This window comes from Equus asinus, chromosome 17, assembly GCF_041296235.1.
Source record: "Equus asinus isolate D_3611 breed Donkey chromosome 17, EquAss-T2T_v2, whole genome shotgun sequence".
NCBI lineage: Eukaryota > Metazoa > Chordata > Mammalia > Perissodactyla > Equidae > Equus > Equus asinus.
Genome location: NC_091806.1, coordinates 44,644,147 through 44,666,019, shown reverse-complemented (window position 1 = coordinate 44,666,019; position 21,873 = coordinate 44,644,147). Strand labels below are relative to the sequence as shown.

Sequence of the window (21,873 nt, the reverse complement as noted above, 5' to 3'; positions counted from 1 at the left end):
TATATTCACAGTGTTGTGCAACTGTCACCACTATGGAATTCCAGAGCATTCACCTCACCCCGGAAGGAAACCCTGTGCCCACTACCAGTCACTCTCTATTACCGCTCCCCACCACCTCCTGGCAACCCAGTCTACTTTCTGTCTCGGTGGGTTTGCCTATTCCAGACATTTCATATAAATGGAATCATATAATATGTGGCCTTTTGTGTCCAGCTTTTTTCAATTAGATACTTTCAAGTTTCCTCCGCTTTGTAGAAAATAATAGTACTTCATTTTTTATTGCTGAATAATAAACCATTGTATGGCTATGCCACATTTTGTTTATCCATTCATCAATTGGATATTTGGGTTGTTTCCACTTTTTGGTTATTATGAACAATGCTGCTGTGATCAATTATAAACATGTTTTTGTGTGGACATATGTTTTCATTTCTCTTGTGTGTAGATCTAGGAGCTGGATGATATGGTAACTGTGTTTAATCATTTGAGGAACTCCAAGTAGTTTTCCAAAGTGGCTGCCCCCTTGTATATTCCCGCCAGCAGTGTATGAGGGTTTCACTTTCTCCATGTCTCCGTCAATGCTTGTTTGTCTTTTGGATTATAGCCATTCTAGTGGGTAGGAAGTAGTATCTTGTGGTTTTGATTTGCATTTCCCTAATGACTAAAGATGTTGAGCATCTTTTAATGTGCCATTGGCCATTTGTATGTCTTCTTGGAGAAATGGTTATTCAGATCTTTCGCCCATTTTTAATTTGGTTGTTTGTGTTTTTATGGTTGAATTGTAAGAGTTCTTTATATTCTACATATTAGACCTTTCCTCAGATTGTATGATTTGTAAAAATTTTCTCCCGTTCTCTGGGTCATCCCTTCGCTTTCTTGCTGGTGTTCTTGGAAGCGCAGAAGTTTTTTATTCTGATGCAGCCAGCCTATCGATATTTTCTTTAGTTGCTTGTGCTTTTGCTGTCCTAGCTAAGAAACCATTGCCTAATTCAATGCCACGAAGATTTATATTTCCTAAGAGTTTTATAGCTTTAGCCCTTACATTTAAGCCTTTGATCCATTTTGTGTGAATGTCTGTAAATGATGGGAGGTAGGGTCCAGCTTCATCCTTTTGCATGTGGATATACAGGTGTTCTAGCACCATTTGTTGAATTGTCTTGGCATCCTGTTGAAGATCAATTGACTGTAAATGTGAGGGTTTTCTGAGCTTTCAATTCTATTCCATTGATCTGTATGTCTATCCATATCCTAGCACCATACCATCTTGATTACTGTAGCTTTGTAGTATGTTTTGAAATTGGCAAGTGTGAGTCTTCCAACTATGTTTTTTTTCAAGATTCTTTTGGCTGTTCTGGTTCCTTGGCAGTCCCAGGTGAATTTTAGGATCATCTGGTCAGTTTCTGCAAATAAAGTAAGCTGCGATTTTTGATAGGGACTGCATTGAGTCTCTAGATAAATTTGGTGAGTATTGCCATCTTAACAATAGTAAGTCTCTGATCCATAAATATGGTGTTTTTGTTTAGGTCTTTAAATTCTTTCAATGCCATTCTGCCGTTTTCAGTGTACTAGTCTTGCACTGCTTTTGTTCAGTTTGTTCCTCAGTGCTTTATTCTTTTTGATGTTTGTCTCACTGCACATTGATTTACCTTTATGTGGATTAACCGCGCTTCTCCACTCTCTGCTTCTGCACTAGACTGAGTCTCCACAGGGCCTGGCACTTTGGTAGTATGGTTTATTTTTTGTCCACACTGCACTTTTGAAGAAGGCATGGTCATTGCTATCCGTGGCCTGATGATCCCAGAATGGGAGGTGACTTGCCTCTTGGCACAGCCCTGGTTAATGGTAGCAGAGGTAGGACCAAGATTTTTCTGATTGACAGCCTGCTGCTCCTTCCAGTCATCCTGCAGGGGACCTTATCTTTGGTCCCCTGGATTTGTGTCTGTGTCTCTGCCTCTCTTATATTGAGCCCCAGGGCATGATGGGAAGAAATAAGGATTAAGGCTGATATCACAAGGGCTGACCACTGGGGTCGTTTTTCTGGGCATCTCTAATGTGCCAGACTCTTGCAGGTATTTCAAAAATACCTGACCTCGGGGCTGGCCCCGTGGCCGAGTGGTTAAGTTCGTGTGCTCCGCTGCAGGCGACCCAGTGTTTCGTTGGTTCGAATCCTGGGCGCGGACATGGCACTGCTCATCAAACCACGCTGAGGCAGCATCATGCCTCAACTAGAAGGACCCACAATGAAGAATATACAACTATGTACTGGGGGGCTTAGGGGAGAAAAAGGAGACAAATAAAAAAAATCTTAAAAAAAAAAAAACTTAAAAAAGAAAAATACATGACCTCATTAAGTTCTCAGAGCAACCCTGCAGGATGACTCAGATCATTTTGTATTTTACAGATCACGAAACCAAGGTTCAGAGGGTCATGTAAACACCCAAGTCAAAGAGCGAATTACGTGTTGGGGCTGCAGTTCAACACAGTTCCCAGAGCTCAAGCTGTGATGAGGAAAGAGGGAAGTTGTGGTGCTGGAAGGTGTGTGAGTTGTGGGGAGGAGGAAGGGAGTGGGGGCTTTCTCCGAAAATGTGAGTCTCATCAACACTAGAATTGGGTTGGATCAACCCAGAAGCATTTGCTCGTTGGCCTGGAGCTGGTGTCTCAAAGTGGTTGGCTTGTTGCATCTTTCTGGGGGTGGCGAAGAGACAGTAGAGGCCTGGAAACAGCCCTTGTGATCCCATACCCTGAGGCTCTATCCTGTGGACCTTACCTCTGGTGGTGGAAGCTAATTTTTTGCATGTGGGTCTAGCCTCCACCGTCAACAGAGTGAAAACTCTTAAACTGTAGGGGCCATCACCTTCTATCTTCCCTTCTCTATAGCACCTAGCATCGCTTCTGTTACTCAGCGGACATTCCTTACAAGCTTTTTGAATAAATGAAAGACATTTGACCTGCCTGGTTTGCTCCGTAAAAGTCATAAGCCCTCACTGCCTCTGTGGCTGGATTTGGGGTAATGGAGAATGAGAGACCAAGGCCATTAGAGGGGTCCAGCTGCCCTGGTGGTGCAAGACAGGAGGCATGCAACGAATGCAAGATCTGCCTCTTGTTGGCCCTGTCCCCACCCCAAGAGCTGAGCACAGACCAATGTAGTTCCCGCTTGGAGTTGCTGATGGGAAGTCTGGCCTGTGTGTCACACCCAGGGTCAACAGTGTTCTTTCCACATCCGAGCGACCTGTGAACCAGAACAGCCGTGAATAACTTTGCCATCAGTTTAACTGAGTGAGACTTACTCCCTCCCCCACTTCTGTTTTCCTAAGATAAAGAAAACTATAGAGCAGTAGTAATTGGTGGCCTTGGCGGTATTTTACAGCTGTGGCGAAGGTTAGTTGCGGCCTTTTTGGATGCTGGATGTTCTGTTTAGATTGAAAACAGTGGCACAGATGATTATGTTTCCCTGTGATGCACTGAGGGGTGGGGAGCTTTCCTTTCTCCCCAGCCTTGTTCTGGCATCTCCTCCCAGCCACACCAAGCTATGCAGCTTGTGAACACTCAAAGCCAGGGGACGTCCCCGTCACCACGCTCCCTCTTCCTAGAATGCTTCCCCTTCCTCCTTGCCTGCCAGTCCACCTGTCTCTTCCTCATCTTTCAGTCTCTGTGATGCTCCTCCTGGTACCCAATTCCCCCTTCTCCCACCACCAGCTTAGGGCTGACGATTGCTTCTTAGGCCCTCATGCTAGCTGCTTATTTCTATGTAATAATGCCCACCACACTTCATTTAACTTCTTTTTTTCTTTTTTGTTTTTATTGAGATATAATTGTCATATAACATTGTATTAGTTTCGGGTGTACAACATAATGATTTGATATTTGTGTATTTTGTGAAATGATCACCACAATTAGTCTAGTTAACATCCATCATCACACATAGTTACAAATTTTTTTTCTTGTGATGAAAACTTTCAAGATCCACTCTCTTAGCAACTTTCAGCATACAATACAGTATTATTATTTTGGCTGTGGGGGAATGTTTCTGTTTTATTTTTTTATTTATTATTATTTTTTATTGAGGTAACATTGGTTTATAACATTATATAAATTTCAGGTGTACATCATTATATTTAGGTTTCTGTGTAGATTACATCGTGTTCACCACCCAAAGACTAATTGCCGTCTATCACCGTACATGTGCCCACTCAATCACTTTCGCCCTCCTTCCTCCCCCCTTCCCCTCTGGTAACCACTAATCTAATCTCTGTATCTGTGTTTGTTTGTTGTTGTTGTTTTTATCTTCTATTTATGAGTGAGATCATATGGTATTTAACTTTTTCCCTCTGACTTATTTTGCTTAACGTAATTCCTTCAAGGTCCATCCATGTTGTTGCAAATGGCAAGATTTCATCTTTTTTCTGGCTGAGTAGTATTCCATCGTGTATATATACCACATCTTCTTTATCCATTCGTCCCTTGATGGGCACTTAGATTGCTTCTAAATCTTGGCTATTGTGAATAATGCTGCAGTGAACATAGGGGTGCATGTATCTTTACACATTCATGTTTTCATGTTCTTTGGATATATACCCTCCGTGAGCCCTGAGCATCACCCACCTCTGTGACCTGACTGTCGATAGCTTCTCCAAAGCATCTGGTCAAGAGGTTCTGGTCCTTGCTGATTGTGGCCACTTCCTGCCCAGGGGTGCCCACCTGGAGCGTGTACCTTTTGCCAAGTAGGGTTGGACTGTCCAGTCCTTCTGAGACCTGCACTGGGGTAATCTGTTCTCTGTGCTCATGTCGTGAGGGTTTCACCTCCCCTCCATCAGTGGGGATAAATGTCTCTGCCCTGTCTTCTTCCCAGTGGTATAGGGAGATTGAGATAAGGTGTGTGAAAGCGCTTGAAAAAACGGACTAAGATCTCATCCTGTAGAAGTGTCCCTCAGACCATTATTTTTTTTTAGCTTTATTGGGGTATAATTGACATACAATAAACTGCACATATTGTAGCCTACAGTTTGATGAGTTTCGACATCCATATACACCCATAAAACCATCACCACCATCAAGATAAGAACATAGCCATCATCCCCAAGAGTTGCCTGGTGCATCTTCGTAATCCATCCTTCCCTCAACCCCAACCCCAGGCCCAGGCCGCCACCATTCTGCTTTCTGTCACTGTAGAGGGGCTTGCATTTTTAGGGATTTTTCTATATAGTAATGGACTCTTTTTGGTCCCTCAGACCATTCTTGCTCCTGGCCTCACTCCTGGATGAGGCCGAGGCTTGTGTGCCGGCCTGATGCTGCCTCTTCCCTCCAGCTCACCTTCCCAGCAACTCACCAGTCAGATGGCCCATCTCAAAGCAGATGTGGGAGTCAGCAGCTCCTCTCTGCCTCCAGTCAGAGAAAGCACCGAGTGCCGGTCCCGATGCTGGGGGAAGACGAGGCTTGCTACGGTGTGGAACGTGTAGCCCCACAGCAGAGAGTTTCTGCTGGTTTTTCACCTCAGCCTTCCACTGACTGTGCGCTCTTACTATTCCTGGGCGGAGCCTCTAGTTGGGCTGTCATGCTGGCCTCACCTTCCCGGATCTCCGGCTGCCTGCCTTTGTCAGGGTGTATTAGTGGTTAGCACCCTTCCTTGGTGCGCTGCTTGTTGTCAGCTCTGGAGAAAGATGGAGAAGAGGTGGAAACAGAAGTATGTCCCTGTGCCGGTCCGGGTCCTGGATCCTAGAGGAATCAGCAAGTTCCCTCGCACACTGGATTTTCATTTAACTTGCGGGTGTCGTGGAGACCCTGTGCATTCAGACCTCCATCTGACTTAGGACTTGGCCCACATCAGGCGTGCCCGCGTTTCATTAGCAGGCTCAGCTCACTGACTTCTCTGGATGCTGCCTGCCCTGTCAGGCGGGGAGTGCTCTGGGCCAGGGCAGGCCCTCTCTGACTAATTAACCCTGACGTTTAGCAAGCTAAGCAAAGAGAGAACACTGAGTTCTTCACTGCACCTTCTCCAAGAACTCTCCTCAGAGCTCAGCCTGGCTTGTTTTCTGTTTTGGCGATAGTGGGGTGGTGCCCAGTGGGTGGGCACTCTGTTCCTCTTCTTGGCTGGAGTGGTCTTTGGGATAACAGTACATTAAATGACTTGACCTGGCCGGGTTTGATAGTATGCTCAAGCATTTAAAAACCTTGCTAATGAAGTCATACTGGGCCAACGGCTCACAAGAGCCCCTAGGTAATGTGCCCTAGTGAGGAATCCAGTCTCCTCGCTCCATGGGGAGAAAGGGCCGTGAGGACACCAGTTTCCAGGGGGACATCTGAGGCATGGTGAGGTCTCAGCAGGAGAAGGAAGACATCAGACTCCTCATTTTTTTCTTCTCTCATCAGATCTTCTGCTCCTTTTCTGAGGCCAGAATCTCTCTCTCCTGGCTGCCTCTCCCATCCCTGGCCCTGGCCCTCTTTCCTTTGTAAAACCCAACTACCACAGCCCTTTAATCCTTCCGCCAGAACCTGGAGGCAGTGGCTTTTGACCGCCCCTTCCCAGCTCACCCCTGACCTGGTTTTGTTTTTTTTTTTCCTTCTCTCGAACAGTCTGTTCAAGGTCTACCCCTGGGCTGGAGATTGGCCCACAAGCAGCCTCTCTTTCCTCTGAGCTGTAGGACAGGGGGCACTTCTGGGAAGTGACTGACAGAAGCTTAACCTAGAACATCCATTATAAACAGGCAGCGGGCAGAGGGCTCAGATTTGGGTCTTGCAGCATCAGGAACAGCGTGGCCTCCCTGGGGCTCAGCAGACCAGCTGCCACGGTAAGAGGACCACCTTTCAGAGGCCTCGAGGCACACTGTCCTGGGTGGGGCCACTGTGGCCACTGTTTGTTTTCTCTGTAGAATTTGGCAGCCTTCTAGTACTTGGGAAAGGAGAGGACAGAGGGATTCTTGGGAAGGTCCTTAGAGAGCAGGAATCCAGGGGAGGGCTAGGCAGGATCATTGCTCCTGGTCCTTGGGGACGGTTCTGGTCAGGGATGGGCAAAACTGAGGAGCCTGAGGTAGATAAACCCTCCTTGAAAATGAAAATGCATTCTGCCCGAGACCTTGGGGATGGGAAGATTGGCGAGGGGTCCCAGAGCTCTGGGCCAGAATGCCTTTGTGTACTGGTGACAGTTGCGGGAAAGGTCACATGGTTTCCTTACTAGGGTCCCTTGAGGAAATGGTGAAGCTGCCAGTGGTCGGGGGAAGGGTCTGCTCTGAGTGCGGCACCAGGCCAGGGGCCCAGGGGTCCACGTGGGCTGTGCTTCGGCTCCTTGGCCAACTCGGGCCTTGATGAAACGCTCTGGAGCTGCAGAACAGGAAGGCCTGACTTTTCCTTAGGAATCTGGGGAACTGAAGGGCCCAGATCAGCTCTCCTCAAGATGTGAGTTTGTGATTATATCCTAGGCAGCAGTGAAAGCAAAGTGTGTAACTACCTGCCTTTTGGGAGACAGATTTCTGGCATTGGAGCAGGACTCACTGCTCAGATCTAAAGGGAGAGAACTCCCATTTGTTTAGAAGAAAACCTTTCCCTCATTTCAGGGGGAGGAGACATTGATAAGGGCCCCAAATGGCTTCTGGTTCTTATCTTCAACTGCAAACAGGCTAGACTCTCTTCCAAGTCATGGGATAAGAATTCAAGGATAAGGGAGAAACTGGCTCTGTGCGTGTGTATGTGTGTGTGTGTGTTTCGAGGAACAGGTGAGTGCGAGGTTCTGGGCCGATGTGGACAGAGGGACATACGTTTCCCTCTGCTTTGTCCCAAACTTCCTGAGGTCAGGAATTGATAAGGGACATGCCTTTTCTCTCTGGTGTTCTGGACCAGGGATGGAGGGATGTGGTCCTATGACTTGATTCTCTGTCAGGTGACTCTAAGGGAGACCCGTCACCAGGAGAAAGTCTGAGGCAAGGAGACAGTACTTATTCATCGGAAGGATCTGGAATGACCTTGTTTGTGCACTTGGTCTGCTTCTGACTAGAATGAGATGTTAGTTTCGTGAGGGAGGGACCTCTTCTCTCTTGTTTGGCTGTATCTCTAGTGCCTGAAGGTACCTGGCGTGTTGCAGAGGCTTAATCAGTGCTGATAAATGCGTGAACAAATGCTTTTTCTTTCCTTATCATTTCTCTGAACCTCTCCAACTTCATCTTCTCTTGGTTCCATACCAGACTTCTCACCTGATCAACATCTCCTTGGTGCTGCCCGACCCTCACCCTAAGCCAGTTAGGTGAGAGCACACTTGCAGGGAGAGGGTGGCCGGCCCCTCCGTTCCTTCTCACCACCTGTCCACTTGCTGAGCAGGTGCTGACACTCGTGTGTCAGGCGTGGCAACCCGCCAGGGCCTGTCGAGCGGATCCTTGCTCTGAACTCAGGTCAATCCCTCCTCCGTGACACCGAGCTCTCCTCAGCTGCCTTACGCTTCCCCATCTTCCTTTTCTCTCAAAGCAGTTCCTTTGCACAGCGTATGTGTTTAATATTTCTTATATTTCCAGTGTGCTAGTCTTGACTTCTCACCAGCTATGTTCTTGAAGGCAGAGGCCATGTTTTATGTTATCCTCCGTCCCTCGAGGGTGTGTTATGGGCAGCAGGTGCTCAGTAAACACTTAATGGCTCTGGCTGTATGAAGGCTAATCATGGTCCTTTGAGTATATATTGCCTTTTACAGTTTATGAAACTGAGGGACAGTCTGAAGCGTCACTTTCAACAGGTCGCTTCATCATCAGCCCTCTGTGCTGGGGGGATAAGCATATTTTACAGATGGACTAAGACGTTCTGAAGTGTTTTTTACTCATAACATTTCTGACACCAAATATGTAGGGTTTTTTCTCACACCAACCAATTCTCTAGTTCTCTGCAGATACCAACTGGGTGTCCTCCAGTTCACTTCAGGTCTGACCCCAACTACCCAGAGTTAGCCCCGCCCCCACAGGCGAAGGGCTCAGTCCACAAGACTGCCCCTCCTCCACATGTCAACTGCATGTCCACCTGCCCAACCAGCTGTAAATCGGAGATTCCCACAATCCCCTCCTCAGGTTCGGTAAGTTGCTAGAATTGCTCAGAGAACTCAGAAGAGTGCTTTACCCACTATTACAGTTTGTTACAAAGGATACAGATAAACAGCCAGGTGAAGAGGTACATAGGGTGAGGTCTAGAAGGGTCCTGAGTGTAGGAGCTTCTGTCCCCATGGCGTTGGGGTGCACCACCCTCCCGGCACATGGATGCGCTCACCAACCTGGAAGCTCTCTGAACCCCGTTGTTGAGAGTTTTTATGGAGGTCCCACTGTGTAGGCATGATTAGTTGAAGCACTGGCCATTGGTGATGACTCAATCTCCAGCTCTGCCCGCCCCAGAGGGGGACCTGAGAGTTCCAACCCTTTGTCACATGGTCCTCTGGCAGCCAGCCTCCATTCTCACTATTTACGGCCCGCCAGGAGTCGCCGCGTCAGTACAAACTCAGCTGTGGTTGAAAGGGGCGCATTATGAATAAGAAAAGTTGTTTCTGTCTCTCCTACTAGTCAGGAAATTACAAGGGTTTTAGGAGCTCTGTGCCAGGAACCAGGGACAAAAATCCTGTTATACATTTCCTATATGTCACAGTATCCTACAGGTCCAGAGGGACAGAATAATCCGCAAAGTCGTATGACTGGATGCTGGCAAAGCCAGAATTTGAAACTGAGTTTTCGGACTCTAGGGCCTTGCCCTTTCCGTGGAATGACAGTTGCGTGGGGTCTGCAGTGGCTCATGGGGGCGTAAGGCTCCCCTCTCTGCTTCGTCAAGCCCCTTCCTGTCCTTCATGGCGGGAGGCTTCTGCCTGACCTCACTTGACCGTCACCCCACCATCCCCGCCCCCCTAGGACCTTGGCTGTTTTTCCCTTTACCCTTCCAAAGCTCCAGCTCCTGGGACGTTGACCCAGTGAGCTGACCGCTCACGGTTCCAGGAAAACGGGCTGCGTGGAAGAACACTGAGGTGTCGGGGAGTGGCACGGAGTTCAGGAAGTGGCTCTGGGGTGAGGGGGCAGCAGGTGGGGCTGGAAAGCCCCATTTTCCTTATCTGTAAAATGAAGACAGTCTTGCCTTTCCTCCTAGTCAAGGTTGCTGTTGTAGCAAATGAGAGTGTCTGTTAAAGTACCTTATAAACTGCAGAGAGCCATAGAATATTGTTGTTAAAGACAATTATAGTCCGCAAGTTACAGCTCAATAAAACTGTCAAATGGAATAACGCCTGCTTCACAAGTGTGGGGGGAATGACCTGGGTGGTGCCTCGTCTAGGGCCTGGCGCTTAACAGACACTGACAGCTATTCTTAATTATTTTTTTGTAGTTATTGTATGACATGCTCTTCCCTCGGATGGGGCAAGTGGCACTGAGAAGGCGTCCTGGAGCGGGTACCCTCTGGGTCTGGACTGGGGAGGCGGGAGAGGCAGTCTGTCACCTGGCGCTCTCGTAATTCACTCCCTACCTCAGCGGTAAACCCTGCTTCCTGAAGGCTCTCAGGTTCTCGCAGGCAGTCCTTGCTCCTCCGGGACTCTTCAGCAATCTAACTTCTCACCGTTAAGAAGAAACTATTCTGTTCGAATGAACAGCCCCGCTGCTAATGCTGCTAATCGTGAGCTGGAAAGGGAATCTTGGCAAGTCAGAAGCTGCCCAGCAGGTGCAGGGGCCTGTGAGCTCCTGGCAGGCCACCCTGCTCCCGTCCCCTGCCAGGCGTGCACTGCAGGGTAAAGGCCAACATGAATCTGAGACTCTGGTCGCTCGTGCAGAACTCCAGAACAACCCAGGGGAGGTTTCTGCTGCACCCGCTGGGTGCTCTGTGGGTCTCCCACCGGGATTGCAGCGTGCCTGTGAGGAGGGAGTCCTGGAGAAAGTTGGGGGGCGGGGGGGGGTTGACCACGTGCTGTAGGTGTCACTCTGATCCAGCGGGAGGTGGGGAGTTCCTTCCCTCAGTGGTGGGATGCCAAGGAGTGGCCTGGGGCAAACATGATGGTTGAGGAAGCTTGGCAAGCAGGGAGGAGAGAGGGTGTTAACCTGGAACCCAGATAGCATGATAGATCTGAAATCTGCCCACAGGCGGCTCCTGGAAAGCGGCAATGTCTGAGAGCCAGCTCAGGACCACGGGCAGACCAGGTCTGAGTGCTGTTCAGCTTTGAGACTGTGGCCAAGCTCTTTCTCCTGAGTTTCTGTTTCCTTACTTACACAGCTGGGGCCATAATAACTGCCTTATGAGATTTCTGATGATTAATGAGATAATGTGAAGCCCTTAATGCAATGGCTGTCCCTCAAAAGCAAGTCCATGCAGACGGCACCGGTAGTGGTCCGGACACTGCCGTGGGGCTGTGGTCATTTGAATAAAACTAGCAGTAGCGGATGCCTAGGACTCTGTCTCTGGGAGGCCTCTGGCCCAGATTTTGTGCTCAGATTCCAAAGCAGAGAGTGAAAGGTCAGGACACGGGGCTACAAAGGTACCTTTTCCTGGGTCAAGAATAGGGAGAAAAAGCAGCTGCAGTCATGGTCACATCCTGTCTGGGTTGCTGTTTACTTTCTTCCTTCTAGGAACTGAAGCTCTTTGCCATTGAATTCCCTTACCATCTCCTTGGTTCATGGACTTGGCACTTTGAGATCAGTTTACCCGGGGAACCAAGCGATCACGCTGCGCGAGGTTCCACCATGCCTTCCTTCACGGCGCTGTCTGCGGGGTGGGTGTCGAGCAGCATAACGGTAAAGGCTGGCCAGGATTGTCAAGAGCAGTCGGGAACCTGGGAGGAGACTGAAGTAGTTGGTCTTGCTGCTCATTTTCTCTGGCCAGGTTGTGCTGAGGGCTACAGATCTCTGATCCATGGTATAGTTTAAAGTAAAACATACTTAGTATCTGAACTCCAAACCTGTCTAATTTTTGCTTTTTTCCTCTAAAGAAAGAATATTAAAACAGTATTTTGTCGGAACATGCCAAAATACAGGTTGAAAACTGCTTTGCTTCCCGTTCTCCAAGGATAGATAATCACAACAGAAATTTAAGAAATCTCTTACCATCAGTCTGACAATTTGCTATTCCGGAAGAATCATTTGACCTAAACCAACTCATTTGGAAAACCGTCTAGATTTTTAAAAAATTCCCCCAGAGGGAAATGCCACTGCTTTTTCTGATCTATATCTTCTGCTGATCTGACCAGCCAGATATTTTTCTTCACGTTTAATCTCAGTCGTCTCTGATGCAGCTTGAACTGATTATTCCTGCTTCCTGGAGCAGCTGTGGCTCACAGGGAGTTTAGATGTGAACAGGAAGCCCAGGCGTCGGCACGTTTGTCTCCTTGGGCTGCTGCTCTTCCGGCTGTGCCTCCCAGAGGGTGATGTCTAGGCGTCTCGACATAGAGAGCCAGAGAGCAAAAGCCACTGGTCATTTCAGCCCTGGGCCGAGTCAGTGTGCGATGACGCCTGGGTCGCATCCTTCTAGCTGCCTGTGGCCAGACGCTGGGGTATTGTACACAGGCACTGTCCCGGAAAATTTAAGCGCTTTGGTCTCAGAGGAGGGAGGCGTTCTTCATGCAGTTCAAGGCCAGTCCTTTGTCCGAGCCCTCTTCCCGGGCTCACTCCGTCTCTTTGATTCCTGGCTGCTTCCCTCCTGTTTCCTACGGCACTGGCTCTCTTGGTTGACCTCCTCCTTGGGGAGATGGAGCTTGCTTTACCTGCAGCCCCCAGACGTGTACCCACTTTCCCGGCTTCCTTCCTCCCAGCATGGTTATGTAACCGTTTTAAAGTACGTTTTCAGTTTTTAGATTATGAAAATCAAGTAAACATTCACACTTGACAACGCACCAGTGTATACGTGGTAACATTTTCTTGTATAACTTCTCAGTTTCCTGGAGTTACTGTTTGCCTCATTCTCTCATCCCCAGACAGATTGTAAATTGCCATCTCCTCTCCATTCTTTCAGAGACATCAGGTAATCCAGCCTTTTTGTTCATTTAATCGCCCCTAAACCCCACACTTGGGAACCTCCCACCCCTGGGAGCTCTCTGGCCTCTGCTGTTGTCTGGAGTGGTGGCCCTCTAGGCCATTGGACAGCAGGAGCGTTGGCATCTCCTTCGCCATGACCCTGAGAGTTCCCCTTGCTTCCTTCTGGGCTGGCTCCCCAGCGCTGGATCCCAAGCCTTTGTCAGTCTTGGTTTATTTACTCACTGTTTTGTTCGTGCCCGTCCCCCAGGAGCTTCCTGGGCAAATGGCACGTGGGCAGAAACTTTCCTTGGCCAGGCATGTCTGAAAGGTCTCTATTTTGCCCCCACATTCAATTTTTTAAACAATTTTATTTATTTATTTATTTTGAGGAAGATTAGCCCTGAGCTGACATCTGCTGCCAATCCTCCTCTTTTTGCTGAAGAAGACTGGCCCTGAGCTAACATCCGTGCCCATCTTCCTCCACTTTATATGTGGGACGCCTGCCACAGCATGGCTGGCCAAGCAACATGTAGGTCCACACCTGGGATTCAAACCGGCGAACCGTGGGCCGCCAAAGCAGAACCTGCAAACTTAAACCGCTGCGCTACCGGGCCGGTCCCGTCCCACACTCGATTGATGGTCTAATTGAGCAGAGAATTCTAGGTTGGGGAACATTTTCCCTCAGAAGTAGCTTCCGGCTCCCTGTCACTGTTGAAGGCTGTTATGTGACCTTCTTGTTCACCTCTTTGGGAGTATAGCAGCCTGAGCGATGGCCCCCAAGATATCCAAGTCCTCATTCCTGGCACCAGAAGGTGTCGCCTTATAGGGAAAAAGGGTCTTTGCAGATGCGATGAAGGTAAGGATCTTGACGTGGGGGGATGGTCTCAGATTATCCAGGGGGCTCTAAATGCCATCACAAGAGTCCTCAGAAGAGAGAGGCAGGAGATGAGACACACTGCGGAGAAGACCAAGTGATGACAGATGCAGAGCCTGGAGTGATGTGGCCACAAGCAGAGGCGTTCCGGCAGTGGCCGGAAGCTGGGGGAGGCAAGGAGGGATGCTCCTCGAGAGCCTCTGGAGGGAGTGTGGCCCTGCCAGCACCTCGATTTGGGCCCTGTGAAACTGCTGCTGAATTTCTGGCCTCCAAAACTAAAAGAGAATACGTTTCGGTCGTTAAGACACCAAGTCCGTGGATAATTTGTCACAGTAGCTCTGGGATGCTAATACAGGAAGCTGGTGGGATCCCTCCTGAGCCCTTTTCCAGGTGGGACTTTGGGCCTCGTGCTGGGATCTCAGAGAGCCCTCAGAACCTGGGGTGCACGGCCTTCAGCTCGAGGAAACCTTCGTGGATAACACCCCCACTTTCACTGCGGCTCCCCTGGGCTGGTGCCGGGCTGCCTGGACTCAGTCTCGCATTTTCTTGCCTTTTCCCCTGTTTGCCATAGGGCAGTCTTTTTGTTATGCTTTCTCAGTGATGTCCTCGACTGTCTTCTAATCCTTCTATTTATTATGTTTAAAAATGTCTGCACCTCTATTTTTAATTTCCTAGAGCTCTTTCTCGTTGCCTTTTTAAAATAGCTGCCGCCTCTCCATGCAATAGCTCCTCTTCTCTGAGGAGATTAATTATAGTTTTTTCTAAGTATCAGCTCTCTATATGACTTTCCTCTTCAAAGTGTCCCTTTTTTTAATTCCCAATTTGTTTTGGTGAATTTTTTGGCAACTTCCTCAAATAGCTGGTGATTTGGGGCTGTCTGTTCCTATCAAACACGATGACACCACAGCCGATTGGAGAGCCCGGGGCTTGTGGACCATTGTCGTCAGCCTCGGGAGGGGGGGTCTGCAGCCTCTTTCCTTCCGCATCCCCTCGGTGTCAGTAGCCATGGGACTTCCGTCTTGGGCCGGGGTTTCCCAGAGAGGAGTCCTCAGTGTGGCCTGGTACTCAGCCTGGGGACCGCTTAGTGGAAGCTGAGGGGTTGTAGTCTCCCCATCTGTCTGTAGCCCTTCCATGATTCCCTGTGCTCTGTCTGGTGCCTCTCCCTGGGCTGGGCCTCGTGGCCTCATGGAGCCTCTCCAGGGACCCAGCCTCTCGTCTTCTGACAGGCGCTGGCGCCTGGTGGTCAGGAGCAGGCCTTGGATGCCCATGACCAGTGCACTGGCTCTGACACTTCCTGGCAGTGTGCCTTGGGCCCGTGGCTCCATCTGTCCTGCCCGAGACTCAGTTTCCATGGCTCTAGACCTGGGAGGGCAGGTGAACCTGTCGCAGGGGTGGTTGGGAAGATTCAGCGAGTGACTACAGAGGCCTTGCCTTTGCTGTCGTTCTCCTGGGGTTGGGAGGGTCCCTGGCCACATGTGCTGGGGAGACAGGGCTGGGCTCTCACTCCCTGAGCCTGTGACCAGCCTCTCTTTACAGCCCCACCTTCCGAGGCACCTGGCCCACTAAGTTCTGACCCTGCCAGGAGCCTGCAGCTTGAATTCGCTTGCCCGTCGTTTCCCCTGTGCGTTCCCCACCCCTCAGTCGTTGCCCCTTGTCCACATCTGTCCTTTGCCCAGTTCTGTTGACCTATCTCATCTGCTGCCGTTGGCTTTGCCATTCTTTCTCCTTATGGGTTTGTGCTCTTTAAAAAAAGGTCCTTTTACTGGGGTCTCAGTGGGATTTCAGAAGGGGGTAGAAATGAACCCCTGCATTCGATCCTCTACATTTCACCAGACTGGTTCTTACCATAAAACGTGAAGCAAATATATCAGTGTAGTGACATCAGTTTATTTTCGGTTCATGGGTCTCATATTACTAGCTGTAGTCTCTGTATTTTGCAAATGCTTTATTAAAAAAAAAAAAAGAGTTCTTTGATCCTAGTACCCTCTGGCTCATCCTGAGTTTCTCCTCTTCCTTCCTAAACGTTCTGAAAGTCCTTGTCCAAACTTTGGGGAGTTTGCAGAAGGGACTTCCTCACCTCTCCCTCGCTCCTGCGGGCACTTTTACCTTCCCCGGCTCTGAGCGGCCGCTGAGCCCCTGCCGCTGAATCTCGGCTGTTGTTTATGCCTTATCAGAGCTCTGCTGCCTTAGACACTGTTCATTCCTCCGAACCCTCATCACGACGACGCTTCCGCAGCCCTGGCCGGTCCCTGGGTGTCCCTCTGCTCATCCTGGTCTCTGGGTGTTTATGGCCATCTCACCCTGGAGATGACTCCCAGATCTTCTCCTGCTCAGAGGTCTCCCTCAATGTCAGACTTGCAGTCCAGCTGCCTGTTAGCTTTCTCTCCCCAGCTGGATAGCTTGCAGTTAAACTCAAGCTCATCAGGGTCAAAGCTGAGCCCACTCGTCTCTGCCAACATTTGCTTCTGTGTTCCTTAACTTGGCGTCACCACTGTTCACCGTTCCCCTTAGAACAGGCGCCAAGAGTCCTCCTCACCTGTTGCCACAGTGGTCCCTCTGAATTGCAAATCTCTTCTCCCCTGCTCGATTTCTTTGGTCACACTCACGCTGAGGGTATAATCCATGCCCTTGGCCGTGCACGCGAGCTCCCAGCTTGGGATCTAGGTGTCTGTCCTTGGTCTTCTCCTGAGCACCTTCACTCCTTGCCTCCTGGCCTCAGTTTGTCCTTTAAGATTTGTTCCTGGTGTCTCTTCCGGAGGTCTTCCTGCTGACCGCCGGCTCTCCATGCAGCCGCATGCTGGCGTCGGTACCGTTCATGTGCTCGTGTTTGCTGCCTCCCACTTGGCCTTCCCTGGCCGGGAGGGTTGCTGACCCCAGTCCTAAATAGCTCCATGCTCTGAAGGCCCCCCGCTGTGGCCTGCATCAGGATGAGCACGTGGGAAAAGGGGACATTCTTACCACCCTGTGCTCCCCGGTCCCTGGTTTTTGGGTCTCTCTAGGTTCTGGTCATTTGTGGGGAACCTGGGTCTGTTAGTTTCCTAGGGCCGCCATGACAAAGTACCGAAAACAGGGTGGCTTACAACACCAGACATATATTGTCTCAGTTCTGGAGGCTGGAAGTCCCAAATCCAGGTGTTGGCAGGGCTGTGCTCCCTCTGACAGCTCCAGGGGAGGATCCTTCTTCGTCTCTTCCAGCTCCTGGTGCTTTCCCGCAATCCTCGACATTCCTTGACTTGTAGATACGTCTCTCCAGGCACACGGCCGACTTCTCCCTGTGTCTTCACATCGTCTTCTCTCTGTGACGTCTGTCTCTGTGTCCAGATTTTCCCTTTTTATAAGGACACCAAGCGTATTGGATTAGGGCCTAGCCTAGTGACTTCATTTTCATTGATTACCTCAGCAAAGACCCTGTTTCCAACTAAGGTCACATTCTGAGGTCCTGGGGGTTGGGACTTCCACATATCTCTTTGAGGAGCACAGTTCAGCCCATACACTGGGTGGACCTGCTTGTCCTGAGCTTTCCAGGTCCAGAAATCCCCGAGGCATCTGGGAGTCCCTCCCTAAGCCAGCCAGCATCCGCTTAGAACTGAGGTGAGCTGAGTGAGCGAGTGGGGAGGAGGTCCTGTGTGACTCCAGCTGGGGTGGGCAGGCTGTGAAGGGGTCAGGGAGCTTCCTGGACCACCTGCAAATGCCTGCTGTGTTCTGGTGTCCATCTCCCTGTAAGGCACTGACCGGCCACGTTTAGAATTGAGGCTCTAGTGCCTGTCACCTCACTTAACCCTGAAATGCTTTCCTGGTTCCCAGTCTCAGGCTGGGAGGTACTTTTTGCTGACCTTGCGCTTTTCACCTTCCTTATCAGCACTTTGGGTTCTAATCTGTGTGTAAGGACACTTGTATGTCCCACTGGCTTGTGTGTACTGCTCCTAGGAGGGGCCATGCTTTATTAATCTTTGTCTAAGCGCTCCATGGTATTTCTGGAATCACACCTCTGTGCAAACTCATTGTGTGACCTGGAGTATTCATTCATTCATTCCCCAGACATTTGATTTCAGCACCAGGCACTGTGCAGCGTGCCAGGGAGACGGCGGGGGACCAAACCCGAGGGTCCCATCCCCAAGCTCCTCACAGCGTCTGGTGAGATGGGTCAGTGTATCATTATAACATTAAGGCTCCTTCCTGAGGACACAGCCACAACCTCACAGAAAGCCCCCCTAAGCAGGACAGTGGGGTGTGGCAAGGACAATGACAGAGCTGTGCTGAAGGCAAATGGCTGCCCCAGGGAGGGTATCCGAGCTGGGTGGAGAGGTGGAGTGTCCAGGAAGGCCTTCCTAAGTGAGCCCTAAAGGATGTGTAGAAGTTAGAGCGGGTGGCATTCCCCCTGTGAGCCTTGCCCGGGCCCTCACGTACCAGGGCCGGCAGGCACAGGTTGGCAGTAGCGCCCCTTTTGCACCAGGGGGCAGTGTTCACCCTGAAAGTCTCCCCGCCCTCCAGAGAGGCTGTGACCAGGCAGCCACGGAGGCGCCACCCCGGCCCTCCTCATCCCTGCACTGCCCTGCCGCTCGCCTCCTTTTTCTGAGCCTCCTCCGTCCCCCAGTCCACAAATCTCCATGGCCCACGCAGTGCCAGTTGTCTCAGTTGTCGCTGTTCCACGCTCTCCCCTCCGCCTGCTGCCTTAAATCGAGGGTTGCCAGGGGCGATGTGGAGCCACGCGGCGCGGCTCTGAACCACAGCGGTCCTGCCGCGGTCTCGCTCCGGTAGGAGCTGCTCGGCTGTGCTGTGCTGCTGCAGGCCTGTGTGCTGAGTCTCTCTGTCTTTGGTATTCTCTCGCTTTCCTTTCTTCTTCATCTGTCACCTTCACTGTGTCTCGTGTCCTCCCTTCAGCTCCCCCTACCCAGAAATCTCAGCCTTAGCCTGTCCTCTCTTGGGGGCTTTGATAATGGCTGTTGCAGGCCTGGAAGTCAGGCGGAGTCTTTTCCTTTCATCTGTCCCTGTTGGCTGCCAGCCCTGGGGCCCCATCGGACACGTTCAGGACAGCGCAGAGCTGCCTGGAGGGGAAGCTCCCCCAGAGCGGCCCCAGCCATCCCAGGCTCGCTTCTGCCACAGCGTGGAGGCCTCTGCCAAGAACTCTTTCTTTCTGATTCTGACCTGCTTTTGCTGGCAGCTGCTGAGGCCAGCTGGGGGCCAGGGACAGCCTGGTGGAGAGGCTGGTCATGGGCTGGGGAGGGTAGTAGGAAGTGGATATATAGGAGCCTTGTGAGTTATTTGGAGGTTCCTGGGGGCCTGTTTCTGACCCACTCTCCCTTCTTCTCATCCCCTCTGGCTGGATGTGCCCCAACACATCTCTGAGATGGATGTGCTGAGGGGTGTGGGGACTCAGCGTAGACAGTCCAGACTGTGGGCTTTCAAAACGGACACGCGAGCCAGCCACCCCCGAAGTGGGCCTTGGCTTCCCCTTCCTCTGTGCCTCCTGCCCACAGCTGCCCTCGGAGGCTGCAGGAGACGCTATATTAAGAACAGGAATATTTAGGGTAAAAGCCACATAAATCCTTGAAGGATTGCCAAGGCCTGATGCGTGGCTGCAGCAGCCGTTCAGGTGGCTGCCCTTCCCTGGCCCCATGAAGGCTGCTCTGGCTGAGCGCATGTCCACCCTGAGCAAGTGGCCATATTGTCTGGACCCAAACTTGGATGGTGATGGCCTAACAGCCGAATTTTGTGCTGTTTCTTGTTTCAAGAGGCAGCCTGCGAGAGGTCGTTTTAGGTCTGAAATAGTGGGATTTCTAGCGACATTTTGATGATTTATTGGACAAATTGCAACTGCCCTCACTTACCGCGGACACATGATTGCTGGCACTGTTAGCCTGCTCTCTGGTGGGAAGTGCGGGCACTGCTGGTGGCCCTGCTGGAGTTCAGGCCAGTGTCACACTTTTTATCAGGGTGGGGTTTTGGGTTTTTGGTTTCGAAGTACCTGTCACACTGTGGTTCTGGTGAAAACCACAACTTCTTCCTTTAGTTGGGTGATGACTCCGCATGTCTTAGTGGGTCCGAGCCCCTGCTCTGGAGAGAGGCATACAGATTGGGCTCAGACGTGGCCCTGCTGAGTGACCGTGGGAGTTCCTTATCCCACTATGGCTGCTTCCTTACCTGTCCAAGAGAGGGATGGGAGATGTGGGGTTACCTCAGTCAGTACTGATGGAGCGCCCCACGTGGAGCCCAGTGCCTGGTCAAGAGCAGAGGCTCTGCCAGGTGTGCCGGTCACCGCTGTGCCCCCACCTGCCGGCACCTGCCTGGCCCTCAGGTGGAGCTGGGGGAGTGAGTGTTGGATGTTGTGGAAGCAACGTGGGCAGATCATCAGGGCCGAGCAGATGCTGTCAAGACCTTCCCCCGCCTCAGTCCCCTGATTCCATCCCTCTCACTCCCCGTGAAAGGAGAGCGCAGAGCGTATTGATCCAGTGTGGGAGGAGGAAACTGAAGCTCGAAGAGAAGCAGAAACTGTCTGTGGAGTCACGCTGAGAGGCAGCGGGGGAGAAAGCAGGTGTTGCAGACACTGCCTGCTTCCCTGGGCCTCAGTCTTGCAGGCAAGGCGTTGTTTACACGTCCCAAGTGAGAGTCAAAGCCGTCTTATTTCCTGTCTCTAATGCACAACCCGGGGCCAAGGAAAGGGATCTGTCAGCTGGCATTTGCAGAAAATAGCAAACAGGCCTCTCGGGGACTGGCAGCTCTCTGGAGAGGAAACGAGGGTAGGGAATCTTCGAGTGACAGGGCTTGCTTTTCTCTTACTCGCCATTTCCCCCATCTCTGAGGTCAGAAAAGGTGATTTTTGCTCATGGCCGCCACCAGCACCGAGCAAGGCAATGAGGCGTCCCCGAGGCAGATGACCAGAGGCTTGCTGCGCTCTGGCAACATCCGAGGGACCTCTCCTCCCAGGGAGATCCAGCCAGCAAGTGTGCCCTGTCTGGGAGAGCAGCCTCCCTTGCTGAATTCAGAGCTGCAGCTCTGGCCGGACAGGCAGCCGATGCCACGGAACACAAGGGCTTTCCAGGATGCTGGGTTTGCTTTAACAAGGCCCTCGGAGTTCTTAAGATTCTCAGCCAAACTGTCAGTGACCTTGAGGACTTCTTGGTTACCACCCACCAAACCAAAACCCCGTGGTGGGAGCCTGGTGCCAGCCCCACACTGCTCACCTGTGACCAGCGCCATCGCCTGTCCTCTGCGCTGGTGTGAGGGGGACAAGGATCCAGCTGGAATGGTGCCTGACGGGAGGCGGCACTCCTGAGGCTTTTGGGGAAAGTGCCACTGTGAGGAGAGGCTGGCACTCGGGTGCTCCGGGATGCCGGGGCTTGATCTCGGGACAGGGGTCCTGTTCTAATGCCAGAGACAGCCCCTCCAGGAGGGTTTCAGGAAGGGAGTTTGGTGTCCTGAGGCCTTCCCAGCAACCCCCGCTCACGCCTCGGTGCTCTGCTTCTACCTGTGGTCACGGCAGGTGCCCCCCACTGCATGGCCTCTGGCCTGCGCCTCCTCCAAGCCCTGCTCAGGGGCCCCTCCTCCAGCTGGGGGGTTGGGGGTGAGGTTCAGGGAGTGGTGGGGATCTGCTCAGTCACCTCTTCCCTTTGGCCCATTCCAGACCAGCACACCCAGAGTGAACTCATTACACACGTGACCCACGAAGGCCTTGCTTCGGGGGGCTCCACGAGGTGGCCCACAGATGTCCTGCAGGTTTTCTCCCAGCAAAGGTGATTCTGGAAGGGTTTTGGGAAGCACCAGGCAGCCAAACCTCCTGAGTTTCAGGTCTCGGAGGGGAGTGGGAGTTCATCAGGAAAAAGGCTGCGCTGGGTTAAGTTCTGAGAAGGGTAGAGATGTTCTGAGAATGAGGTAGTATTTTTACTCTTCTTTGCGTCCTCAGGTCCCAAGCCTGGCTTGGGGGTTGGGGGGGTTCGCATGTGACTAAGCCATGAACTGAGCTGCAGGGCTGTGTCTAGGTTCTGAGGGGCAGTGTGACCTGTGCCCTCTCTCATACACGAGATCCCCTCCTGACTAGCCTCCGGCTGCATTGTGCTTGCTGGCTGATGT

At 51.3% G+C, this 21,873-nt stretch overlaps 1 protein-coding gene across 14 annotated transcripts in view; it reads left to right on the top strand.

Annotated features, from left to right (window-relative positions):
* The window catches only part of PC (pyruvate carboxylase), a 90,465-nt gene that overhangs the window by 38,978 nt on the left and 29,614 nt on the right, over window positions 1–21,873 (top strand). Inside the window, exons 1-2 of one of the 14 annotated variants that reach the window (XM_070488239.1) lie at window positions 6,645–6,785; window positions 8,851–9,040. The exons of 8 other annotated variants lie outside the window; for them this stretch is intronic. In XM_070488239.1, the coding sequence (XP_070344340.1) occupies window positions 8,981–9,040 (60 nt within the window). In that variant the 5' untranslated portion in view covers window positions 6,645–6,785; window positions 8,851–8,980. Of the gene's footprint in view, window positions 1–2,513; window positions 2,536–6,608; window positions 6,786–8,850; window positions 9,041–18,357; window positions 18,623–21,427; window positions 21,537–21,873 lie in introns of those variants that run through there. 5 more of the 14 variants (XM_044762492.2, XM_044762489.2, XM_014844734.3 and 2 more) reach the window with 5 other exon arrangements.